This window comes from Ambystoma mexicanum, chromosome 2p (genome assembly GCF_040938575.1).
Source record: "Ambystoma mexicanum isolate Mex_15411 chromosome 2p, UKY_AmexF1_1, whole genome shotgun sequence".
Classification (NCBI taxonomy): Eukaryota; Metazoa; Chordata; class Amphibia; order Caudata; family Ambystomatidae; genus Ambystoma; species Ambystoma mexicanum.
The window spans coordinates 64,173,491-64,186,541 of NC_090923.1; the positions used below are offsets into that span (position 1 = coordinate 64,173,491).

General features: G+C 42.5%; 1 protein-coding gene across 1 annotated transcript in view; it reads left to right on the forward strand.

Annotated features, from left to right (window-relative positions):
* IL17RC (interleukin 17 receptor C) overlaps positions 1 to 13,051 on the forward strand; it is a 220,000-nt gene that overhangs the window by 126,297 nt on the left and 80,652 nt on the right. The window contains exon 5 of the mRNA XM_069646179.1: positions 2,077 to 2,195. Within this exon, the coding sequence (XP_069502280.1) occupies positions 2,077 to 2,195 (119 nt within the window). The remainder of the gene's footprint in view (positions 1 to 2,076; positions 2,196 to 13,051) is intronic.

The window sequence follows — 13,051 nt, forward strand, 5'->3', positions numbered from 1 at the left end:
CTTTGTCCCCGAAAGTCTTGTAAACAATGCAGACGGCCTTGAAATTCATCCTTGCAGCTACCAATTGCCGCCAGTGTAAAGATTTCAGGACAGGATATATATCTGTTAAGGCCAAGCACAAGTCTTGCAGTGCTGCCTGGATAAGTTGCAGAGGTCGAAGAGTAAAGGTAGTGAGATTTACAAAGAGACTGTCAGAATAGTACAGCTTAGACAAAACTATAGCTCTTGTGACAGTGCGCTTCAGGGGGAAAGGGAACAAGCAACTATACCTCTAAGTGACTTCAGCTGGTAGTGTAACTTCTTCAAGACGTCCATAATGTGAGAACATACGGACAGGGTGGAGTAAAAGATGACACCAAGGTTTTCTTCTCACCGGAAGGCGCAATGACGGGACCGAAAGAGGACAGCCGGAGTGAAATGGGGAAAACGGTACCAGGGGGCTAATAAAAATGATCGCACCCTTACTGGCATTAAGGCACACATTTCTGGATGCCAACCATTCCTAAATCGCACATACACTGTCCGCCATAGGCAAGAAAGGACAGCAGAGGATGCAATACACAGCATGAAGCTTGTCATGCGTATAACACTTAATGTTAGATAGCAATGTAGACATTAGGCGTGCTACAGGTGCCAAGTAAAGGTTGAAGACCAAGGATCAAATATACAGTCCCTGGTCTTTAGGTTAATGATAAGTCTGGCAGCCTTATTTCAAATTAACTGGAGTGGGCCGAGAAAGAAAGTGGGTAAATTAAAGAGGAGACTGTTGCAATAGTACAGTCTACAAAGTACCATTGCTCTACACACGTTCAGCTTCCAGGTAAAAGTAAGAGGACGATGAGAATGGGGTAAGCGCAATAGGCCTGGGACAACCTTCAATGGACCCATACATTGCAGGAATGACGTCTTCAAAGCAGAGTCTGCAGACATCAGCACTGCGGTGCTCATTTGCAGAATAGTCACGGTGCATAAGATGCCTTTCTGGTTCACATGGTGTACCACACCTTCAGCGTCTCTATCGACCCTGCCCCCTTGTGAGCACGCCATTACAGGTGCCACCTGCCATTGATACTAGATGGGGAGAGGGGGGTTTGTAAGGGTAAGGCGACTGCCATAGACCAATGCATGTGTTGTTGCACACCAATAAGTATCAATACGCTTATATGTTTGAACGTGTAGTGCACTTACCGAATTGTCTCACAACTGTTTACCTGCAACTATTTGTAATATTTGTATTCAGTTTGTTTTTTTTTGTATCCAGGCGTTTTCTCTCCCAATGACTCAATTTCATAATACCTCATATTACAAACACTTTATACTCCCACTACATTACGGACAATTACACATATTGCTGCTATGATCATTCTGGCCTTACTCCTATTGCATTACCCATCATTACAATACACAGGGATACCGCAGGCCTCGTAATGAGGCCCAATGTCACATTTGATATTCACATCTGTGGATTTACAGCTGCAAACATATGTTTGCTGAAAGATGGCGGTGTATTCAGATTGACCTTAAGAAATTGCTAGGACTCAAGTCTCTCGCTACCGTTGGCACCCACTGTGCTTTGCAGAAATCTTGAAACTTTTTGAGCAAATGGTAACCTGGTATTGTCCGATGTGTCTTTCCTATGCTCCAGCGACACCATGTAGTTGTTGGTTCCCAGTGCCAGGTGTGATTCAGGAATCATGGGCTTCTGGTCAGTGTGTGCTTCACATGGGTAGACTCCCCCACTCTAGAGATGTAGAATTGTCCATCTCTCATTAGTTTCCACGCTGCCTTCAGACCCTGCCGGCTCTGATTTTGATGCCTCTTACTTCTGGGTGCAGCTGAATTCTGAGTGATTTTTCTAAGCTTTATCTGATATAAGCACCAATGGTAAATTTGTTTTCTATTGCAAGCTACACCAAAAGACTAAAATCTGAACACATACAATATGATCAATTTAGTGAGTTGATCCCTGGATAGATCGCCAGAGTGATCCACTCTTTCCTGCCACAGGCTGGAAACCGATGGGTTTCTGTCACCCACTGCCCACTCTGACCTCCCTCTGTGTTCCTTTCTTTCCAGACACTGATAACATCACAACCTATCTTTTCTTTGAGGCGTTGCACAACCAGATGTGCGTGGAGGTTGGGGTGAAGGTGTCGTGGTTATACAGAGAGCAGGTTCCTGCCCTGCAGAAGATGGTAGGTTTGTGCGTATGTTCCCATGATGCGTAGACAGAGCCCCAACAAACTTGAAACTGGTATGTCATACAGCAATATAGCGCTCTTGCTGGTAGCTCTCTCTCTGGCTCCATCTTTCTCTCTATCTCTGTTTCTCTTTATCACTCTGCTCTCACTCTGCCGCTGTATTTGTCTGAGAATATCTCTGTGTCTGTATCTTTATCTCTATCCCTCTCTTTTTATCTCTCTCCCTCTCTCTCTCCCTCTCTCTTTCTCTCTCTCACCCTCCTCTCTCTTTCTCTCTCTGTATCTCTCTTTGTCTCTGTGTCTCTATCTCTCTTTCACTCTCTCATTCTCTCACTGTCTCTGTCTCTGTATCTCTCTCTCTTTGTTGCCCTCTTTCCGTCCTTTCCTTGGTAGTCTGTTCCAATTCAATAATGCTATATCAGCATGACTCATGGATAATTCAAGTACACTGTTGCTTCCCGAAGCTGGGTTCACGCTGAATAAATAGCCTAAAACTAAAAATAATGATGGTACACATATCACCAAGGCTTGGTCAGTGTGTGCTCGAGCTTGCAGACCATGTTATAGGCTCTCAGATATTCTCCTGGTTTTTCTACTGTCTCTGGGTTTCCTCTAAGCATGCCGTGGATGTTTTCCTCACCGTTGAGGTTATTGAAGTAATGGGTCCTCCTTACGACCCTGCCGGTCCAGAAAGAACAGTGGCGGTAAAACCGCTGCCACCGTTCTTTTCGGACCAGCTGATTCAAAGTCCTGCAGGCAGGAGGTGTCACTCCCGCCAGGTCTGACCTGGCGGGATTAACACCACCCGCCTGCAGGTGGACATGGAAACACCGGCCCTGTCATAGACGGAACCAGTGTTTCCATGGTCCCCATCCCCATGGAGTCCTATAGGACTCCAGGGAATGGGGATTTATAGAATTCCGCCTCCGGAATTACCGGGTCACCGGGATTGTAATGCGTCAATCACGGTGTCAATCACGGAGGCAGAATGGTATTACGGGTCCGGCGGCAGCCTGCCGGGTTTTCCGGCATGGCTACCGCCGGACTCGTAATGAGGCCCATTGAAGTGGGTCGCATTTTCTACCAGGAGGTGGTCAAATTGTTGGCAGATCAGATCTTGTGCTGCTTTCCAGGACTGCTTTTGCCAGCCTCTCTCGATTTGGAGACTGTGACATTGACCCTGAATTTGGTTATTACTGGTCTGTGGTTCATATTGCTTACTCTATCCCTGTAGTCTGCTAGGGTGTCATTTCTGTTCAGCAGCCTGCAGTATTGTATTGTATTTAGTTTTTTATATAGCGCCCTTTCCTCATTTTTTTATGGCCTCAGTGCACTTCAGTACATACTTTTTGTTTTGTGTCTGTCATTGGATTTACTAGTGAATGTATTAGTTTCACTTTTACTTTGCGTTTGTCTAGTATGAGTGATTTCAAGTCCCTAGAAATCAAATTCCAGGAAGCCACATGCTCACACAAAGCGCTCATTGAGCTTAGACAATGTAGTTCTATAGAACATCTTGCAAAATGTGGAAGAAATGTCCTTTAAATATTCAGACATCATTCATACATTAGTGGCAGATTTATTAATGATCTCAATCAAGGAGGGTAGGAACAAAATATCACTGATCTGCCAATGCATTTAGGACCTAGTCCGTCATCAGGGCAGCCTGCTGCTGTCAAGATCTTACTAATGTCTGCACCGCTTTCAGACTTCTCTCTGTGACATATAGATTTGTCATATAGAGAAGTTTGAAAGTGGTGCAGACATTAGTAACATTAGTCATTACTAAGATCTGTGACATTTTGTTCCTGCTCTCCTAGTAACGGTATGTGTTTTGGTTGCTAAGTAAAAACAAATGCCCTTTAATAGTGAGTAAAGTAAATAAGCAAAATGAGTTAGTAAATTAAATGTGGTTTTATTTTGTAATATTTAAATAGCAAGGGTGACTTCATAAACTAAGAATTTTAATTGCAATTGAGGTTAAACTGGGTTGGTTTTGACATGTACATACATTAGGTGTCATGTAAAAGTTAATGGTTTCTCTATAAAAAAGTGACAATAATTTGTGACATATTAGCTTTCTCTTTGGTGTGTTAAATAGAATGTTGCAGCAATAGCTTTATTGGATGTTGACAGCAAAATCTTTGGAGGTTTAGTGCTAAAAGATTTAGAGAAATGGGCGACTCAAATAGGACATTTAAATATTAAATATATTTCAATCGGGTTTTAGATCTGTGGCCCCAACTTAAATTGACTAATTTTAAATTTGCTTCAGTATGAAGCTAGCTCACTGAATTCCCCTAATGTCGTCTTGTGCTTTGTGGACTTAACTTCCGCTTTTGACTTAATAGAGAGAAATGATGCTACAAACTCTCTCACTGGGGACTTCCGGTTGGTCTACGTAATATACTGGTATATATGCACTCGAACACCAGTTATAAGAGTTGGATTAGAGTGAAAACGGTCTCTGTCTAAGGGAGAGCTGGACCCCTGCTCTATGTCTATTTAATATTTGCATTTCAGACCTTGATGATTGTCTCGATAATTGTGGTCTGGTATCACCTAAGTTTGGTTCCCAGCACTTGAAGTGGCTCTCATATGCTGAAACGTTCTACTCAGTTACTACACCCAAATTGGCATGCAGAGGCTGATGGGGGTATTAAGGATAATGCGTCTGCAGACAACCTTATTATTAATAAGAGCAAAACACTTTAAGATTAGCCTTTTCAACGAAACCTATTAAATATGCATGGATCCTTGATTCAATAAACCTTGAAGTGTTAGACCGCTTCATTTATTTATATTATTTTATTGTGCATTGATAAGGTGCTTATACATCAAGAAACTTTGCTTCAAAGCACCCAGATGGAAAAGGGGAGGGAACAAGGGAACAAAAGGCAAATAAAATAACAATGAAGAACAAAGACCGAGGCAGTCCTACCAGAGCATTCAGAATGTGCAAGTGTAAAGTGAGAGAGAGGGGGGACAAGGGAAGGGGCATAAGTGCGAGAGGTTCTACAGAAGGGGAAGTGCCAGAGAGTCAGTTACTAGGCAACAGGTAAGTGCCTGGCAGAGACCACTTGGTTCATATTTTTATTTCAGAAACTGGTATTGGTCTCGAAAATTGTGGTCTTGTGTTACCAGAGCTTCCCGCTTTTTTTTGTTTGGTTCCTGAATAATACTGCTCTAAGGACTTATTGGTACTCCAAGGCAGAGTTAATGAAGCCAGAAAAAGTGAAAGATCTCGACGCTTCTCACTTGAGCCGGTAGTGACATTTTATAACCCGGAGACCATCGCTAAAATTAACTATGGCCTAGAAACGATGTTATGGCTAGATTGGTCAGAGATGGAGTGAATAGAGGGTCTCTTGTGGAGGGGTGCCCTCTGCTTGCCCAACTGCGTCCCCAGATGAGTGACTAGACGTGAATTGGGCCTCATCTCGGTGAAAGCAAGACTCGCATGGAACATGCTTTTACCATTTGAAAGATTTTAGCCCCGCCAAAGGGTTCTCTATTTGTTGACTTGGGGGAAATCTTGCTGATGCGAAGTACTGCTCTTATGACGTAGTGGAGTGGGAAATGAGATGACATTTTAAAGATTTGTGAATGTTCCATGTAAGGATTGGATCACTAGGTGTGAGGCTGCAGGGAAACGCAAACTATATCGGGACCTACCGTTGGAACATAGACTGTGGCGATGGTTACCTGCCCATTTAAAAAGGTTTCCTAATATGCATTGGATGCAACAGTTCCTCCGTCCAAGGTTCAATCCAGTTCTTACACAAAAAATTATGCAGATAAGAAATAAAGCTGAGCTTTCTGATGCTCTTTGTAAAATTTGTACGAACTTGGGTTGAGTAGAAACATTTAAGCAATAATCCAATGAGCAGGGCGGGCAAAGCCACTTCAGGTAATGCCCCAGGGCCCATAGTTCATTTCCCCATTCCGAGCCTCCTTATTGGCTGAGAAGCTGCCTCCCGCCCCTTGCCTGGTACTAATAAAGCATATCATATGTCACTGAGCTGGGGGGAAGCACCAATTGTTTTCTGAAAGAGCCCCGAGAGAGTTTAAAGTGTGTAAGTGTTCTCAGGGCCAGGATTTTATTGGGCATGTCGAAATCCACAAGAAATGGTGCTTTGAAATGTTTTCATCGATTGTAGCCTAATACATGTGTATACATAAAGGTTCGTAGCACATTATGGGAAAGCTGTTAACCTGCTCTGAACATTTTTAGCTAATGTAGTTTTAGAAATGTATAGTTGCAATAATTCTTTTGCAGGTTTGTGGAAATGTACGTAAAGTGATTGAACTTTTTGGTGGAACTATAGTTTACTCTTCTTAATAGTTGAAGTACATATGATGTGGGTTCTTGAAAGGGTAACCCTCTACTTATTTGACAGTGCATTGGATGCTGGAACTAGGTTTTTTTATTGTTACTTTATCTGTGGAATTCAAGTTGTGTAATGTGGTCTATTCTGATTTAGACTTGTCAGTATCGGTCTATGATACTAAATACCCTTTTATCTATTTTAGAGATAATGAAATGTGTTTTTGAAATTATTTGGTAAGGATTTAAAAAAGGTTTTATTTTTAACCAGGTCGTAATAAAAATACATCTAAAAAAAGAAGGTTGCAGTGGAAAAAAGGTCCTCTCAGAAAGGAAGTGTCTTGTTTAATGAAATCTTGCCTGGAAAGTGCATTTTTGTTTTGGCGTCTGCTTTTGGAGACAGAATGTTCAGAATGCAGTCAATTGCTTCGCGGTGAGTGTGCACAGCAATAGTTATGTTTGCAATTCCTTCCTTAGAAAAGGGCGTCATGGGTGAATCCGTACCAGTTTAGAACACTGTGTTCCCGCACTGAAATGTTTAGCGCAGCAATACCATTATTTTACGAAATACATCTTCTGCAACTGTGTGAGAAATATATAACTTGTTTTAATGTATATGCACAACCACTATACATTTTAAAAGGCTTGATGGTCAAAGTAAGGATTCTTACCAGTTGTGTAAACTGAATGCTCGTGAGGGGAATTGCTTACAGTAAGTAGGTCACCCTTCCCGCCTTTCACACAGATACCCCTGGGTCAGGCGCGCTATATTAATAAAATAAACAAACAAACATAAATATGTTCAACTGTCTTCTTATCCACCAGTGCCCAGATACCCCTGGGTCAGGCGCGCTATATTAATAAAATAAACAAACAAACATAAATATGTTCAACTGTCTTCTTATCCACCAGTGCCCAGATACCCCTGGGACAGGCGTGCTATATAAATAAAATAAACAATCAGACACGTGTGAAAATATTATTCTCAATTGTACTTCTTATCTTGGATTGCTATGTGTCTTGTCAAAAATGCTGTGAAAGCAAAGCCCATGCCTTACCTAGATTCCTAGGCGAAGCTGCTACAAGTGAATCTCTCGGAAACCGCTACACTTGTTTGGGAATGGCAATGACGACAACAATTGTCTTGGAAACCCCAAAGGAGGCTACAATCGCGGTCAGGCATGTTGGAATGGTATAAACCTGTATTACGTGAATAGACATTAACTGAATTGAAACTCAGCTTTTAGAGAATTCTACTGTACAATGTTTCTCGGACTACCTCATGATAGTCACTATACTTATTAAAGCAAAAGAACGTTGCTAACAGCCGTATAATGCGTAGCACGAAAACGCACGCAGAGCCAATTCTGTTTAAATATTGAGAATTTGTACAAATAATTTGCCACGCTACGTGTGCATGTTTACTAAAATAGTCGTGAGGAACCAGATATTCCAATCTAATGCGTGTCTGACCGTGTCTGACCAATAATTCTCTCTGAAGTTAAATAAAGAAATGTGAAAGAAATTCGAAAAAAAGGGGGAATGGGAAAAAATGATTCTTCGACTGGCATAGAAAAATTTCAATGGACTGTTTACAAAACCCTGTACAACTTTCAGTCACGTAAAACACTATGCACCTTTTAGTCATGTTATCTGGAACTGTACAAAACCATTCCTTACGGTTGTAATTATACTGTGTCCTCAGTATGTCGGGTACCAGTACTCAGCAATCCTTGGTAGAGATATATGAAATGAAATGAACATTAAAAAATAAAAGCAAAAGATAAAGGCATAAAATAATAATTCATAACGTATTCCAATGACAAATAGTGTGAAATGGCAGTTGCGACGACTCGTATACACGTCTCAGTCATATAATAGTGTTATATATCTGTCGTGGTGCAGGGCCACTCGTTATTTGTAGGTCCATCTGCCTTGATTGGTCAGTCGTGTAGTACAAATGTCTATTGCTCCAAGATGGAGAAGCACACTCTTTTAAGGAGAACACTAGGATCTGTTGAGGATTACTTGTAGTTCTTCCATATTAGATGCCCATAAGGTATGATCCATTCATATTTATTGTTCTCATTGCTAGTTGATAAAAACGATTATAAGAAACAATTCAAATCCCATTCCTCGTTGATTCCCCCAGGAGAGAGGGCATCTAATCTTTCTATCCATTAAGCCTCACGTTGAGCTCTTTTTTCTTAGCATTGACGTGATGTCATTTAGTGTCCACAATTTCCAATATTTGAAATTTCAGTTGGGACCCCGTGTGTCCTTTTTCCATGAAATGTCTAGCTACCGATGAAGAATGCAGTCAATATCAGTAATTATTGACCACAGTTTGAACATTCTGATACGCTGAGAGGAGGCCAATAACAATCTCCATGTGCTAATATGCCTAATTCCTACTTTGTTCACTGCATCTATTTAATTTCCGCACATGTTTGTCAAAGAGAGATTCAGACATCTCCTTGAAGAACCTTTTATTTTATTTGGACATTTACTAAACACACGTAAACCAGCGGCATCTAGGCTCTGGAACTTAAGAGATTGGTTATATACGTGTGCTTCATCATATACAAGTGCAGTACTACATATATTCACAACATACAGGTATACATATATACATATCAGTCACGAAATGCATAGAATTACAAGGCTCTATTGAGTCACAATGAACGGTTGTGGCGCATCATGAGTTTGTATCCGTCATAACATATGAAACATAGACTTGCAGGCACTACTACTTTATTAGATTTACCTAGTTAACTTCTTTGTGGGAACGGACACTAGGTTTGGAATAGGCTGTCTAGGCTAGGACCAGTGTCTATTTCTGGGAATCTAGGCTGAAGAGCCGGGTCTTTAGGCTTTTTTCAGAATGCCCACAGTCAGGTGCCATTTCTCAATGATAGGGGCAGAGAGTTCCACAGTTTGGCCGCTACCACATGGAAGCTGGAACCACCTGCTTTCTGTCTCCTGAATCTCGGTGTAACAATGAGGTTAGAATATGAGGCTTGTGTAGGTCTATTAGATTGGATTTTGGCAATTTGGTTGCTGAGGTATGCTGGTGCGTTATCGGAGAGACATTTGTGGTGAGAGAAAGGATTATAAATTTGATCCTGTCTTCGACCGGAAGCCAGTGAATGTGTCGTCTGGTTGACGATATGTGTTAATTTTCTGGTATATTCAAGGCAGCTTGAATAGCATTATTTTGGGCCTAGATACCTTCAACTCTCTCTTCCTAAATATCTTCCTTCCCGAGCCCTTCGCTCATCCGTCTCCAACTCCCTCAGGGTCAGCCGCTTCTCGAAGCAACGAGCTGGGGGTAGATCTCTCTCCGCAGCAGGGAACTCCCTCTGGAACAGCCTTCCTGCCTCCTTGAAACTTGAGGAGAACCATCTCCGGTTCCGGAAGCACCTCAAAACCTTCCTCTTTGCTTCTGCTTTCTCTCTCCTTCTCCCCTGCTAAATTCTTCACTGAAACTGCACTGAATCTGCAACTGGGCCACTCTCAGCGACCTCGGTCCTGGGCCCAGCCACTCCCCACTTGCACTGCCTCCCTGGCAACCCCTGCACTGCGGGACTGTCTCTGTATCCCTACAGCCCCCCCTTCCCAGCACTTGTCTGCACTTACCTTGCACTTGCCACCATCTGGCCCTATTTATTTATTTTTATTCTACTTACTTTGTACTGCACTTCCCCCCCTCCCCACCCAATGCACTTTCTCCCTTCCCCCTACTCCTGCACTTGCGCGGTCTGAATGACACCTGGCCTAGTAGGATCGTTGTCTGTCTTCCCCTTGTTCCCCCCTCCCTGCCTCGTCGCGCCTTGGAACACTTGTGTATAGGCGCGTTACAAATGCCATATCATATCATATCATATATCATACTATTTAGAGTTTTCTGATGTAGCTGGTACTGGATCCAGCAAAGAGAGATAATATCAGAGCATCGATCCTAGAGAGGATTAAACCTCTTGCCAAGGTAAAGCTATTATCTGCCAATTAAGAAAGGTCTACTGGCTCTAATTAGGATAGACATGTATAGGCAGCAGACAAGACAATGGCATTGACCTGTCTTGTTAAGGTTAGAGAAGAGTCAATGTAGACCCCGAGAGTTTTTATTTCGTTGGCAGTGTTAATGGAGTTGCCATCAATGTTAAAAGATTTGTATTGTTGTGATAGGTTGTTTAACATCTCTGAAGTTTAGTTTTTAGCTGGGGTGGTTAAATATCTTTACATCTGTGCATTTAAAGCTTTAAACATTCGGAATAGAGCATGTGTGAGGCCCTGTACCCCCTGAACACTATTCATGTAAATGCTCGGATGCCAATGTAATGATGAGAATGTCTAAAGAAGCACACCAATTGATGAAAAGACAAGTCACCGTGGTGGTACATACACATTGTTGCTGAAACTCATCTCTTCGGATGGGTGACGTTTTTGTCCTCCTTCTTGCTCCAGCCATCAGGACAATTCTTAATAGTGCTGAACACCCTAATCCATTTGTCTGGAAAGAATTTGTTGCAGACACAGCACCGTTTTTGGTCATGAAAAGAGCAGGCTATATCATGATATACAGATTTCTGACTTTCAGCTTCGCCAATGACACAACTTTGGCTACGAATGTTGGCAAGTGTGCTTAAGTATGCTTTGCAAAGGCTGAAATGCCTCTGTCACTAATGATGACACACCTCTTTGAAAGGTTTGCATGGGGGTGCCACAGGAAAGCCAGCTCTGCTGTGGCTCTGTGGTCGAATATATCCACCATAGGCACATGTGTGTAACCTCATGGTCACGGGTCTGAAACATGGCAGGTCCTGGTCCACCTTCTGTGGTCCGTTAAATAAGTACTACTCGGTTATGTAACAATTGGCATCGGTTATGAGTGCCAAGATGACCCTCCCGAGTGAATGTATGTGCTATAAATATACACATTATTTTAATGCACCTATTTCAAATATTGGCCGGGATATACCCCTAATGCAATGACTATAAGTTGGTTCAAGTGCGTGCAATCTGTGACCCCTCTTTTCCAGATGGTGGCATGGATGAGCGATTAGTAACACTCCTCTCTGTAAACATGTACATAAATGGGCCAACTGCCAGGCTATTATGCAAGTCTATGCAAAAAGGACGAGCATACTCGTCCTTGGCACTAAAGGGATGGATCACAGAACTTTGACATTTTTAAATGTGTATTTTTTGATGTGTAAATTATACTCAGCAATTTTTAAACTGTGAGTACACAGTTTTTTATTTATTTATATGCTTATATCGAATTATTACATGGTAGTGGCTGAGCAGCTCATAAGGTTGTTTAGATTGCAGGCACTATCTACTAGTGCCTTCCTGTTTTACTTTATTTTGTTTTAATTTTTTGGTTTATTGTGTAAAGCGCGGCCCTAGCTCGAGGGCACCGGAGTGTTGTACAGGGTGTGGCCAGCCAGCATTTCTGCAGGTATGTTTTGACAGTAGCGCAGTACTGTGAGTTGGAGTCTGTGCGTCGGTATGTGCGTCCATTGAAATTACTCCTTGGTCAGGTGTGCTTGAAAGAGCCATGTTTTGAGAGATTTGCTGAATTGGAGAATTGTCGGGCATTCCGAGACGACGCCAGGATCGAGTTCCAGGAGGTGGTGCGTTTGTTGTGTTCCAAGCAGCCTGGATGGCCTCTTTGCAACACCACTCTGGTGTACTCCTTGACCCCACATAACCTTCCATATTGCTGCTCCTGCCTGACCGACACCACCACAAAACCCCACCTGCCCTTACCCATCTACACGGCTGCCATTCTTCCGATATATTCACATATAGCTCCACGCAGAGTCCATTCACCCGATTGCCATTTCCATGGCAGCCATCTTTGTTTTTTCGGTTTGTATTTTTTTGTGTGACTACTTTGCCCTGTTTTGTCTATGAACCGCCTGGACATCAGGCTGGAGTGTCAATAACCATACTCGCAATGGTAAGGGCATATTGGCAGGTGTGTACTGGGTAGTAGTGGTCCACAGTTCTGTCTTAAGGCCCACGCAGACTCTAGTCGATCAATTTGGACAGTAAGCTGTTAACACTCAGTATCATACGCCAAACTCGTCTGTAGGGATTAATGTGAGTAGAGTACCCTACACTCATCTTTGGTCGTTGATGGTGAAATAGCAATAATACTCAAGCAGATATTGACGCTACATTGTACTCTACACAGTACTTGAAATGTAGGTGCGATTAAATGAATGATAATTCCTTGCTTTGAGTGATGGTTGCAGGAGACTGTAGAAAGTTGGGGAGCACCTGCTGTTGTAACGGTGCCAGCGCTGCAGCTTGTTGTTGGTAAGAGTTTGCGGCCAGGCTGTTACACGCAATTGCAGTGCGCAATAAAACACTTCCACACAGGTTTGTGTATTATCCATAACTGTCCTCCATTGCCTGAGGGAGTCCAAGCGTTTATTGTACATCACGACGCTGACGTCTATACAACATTATTCTTCTTCCCCATTAATCAGACAAACAAACACATATATAT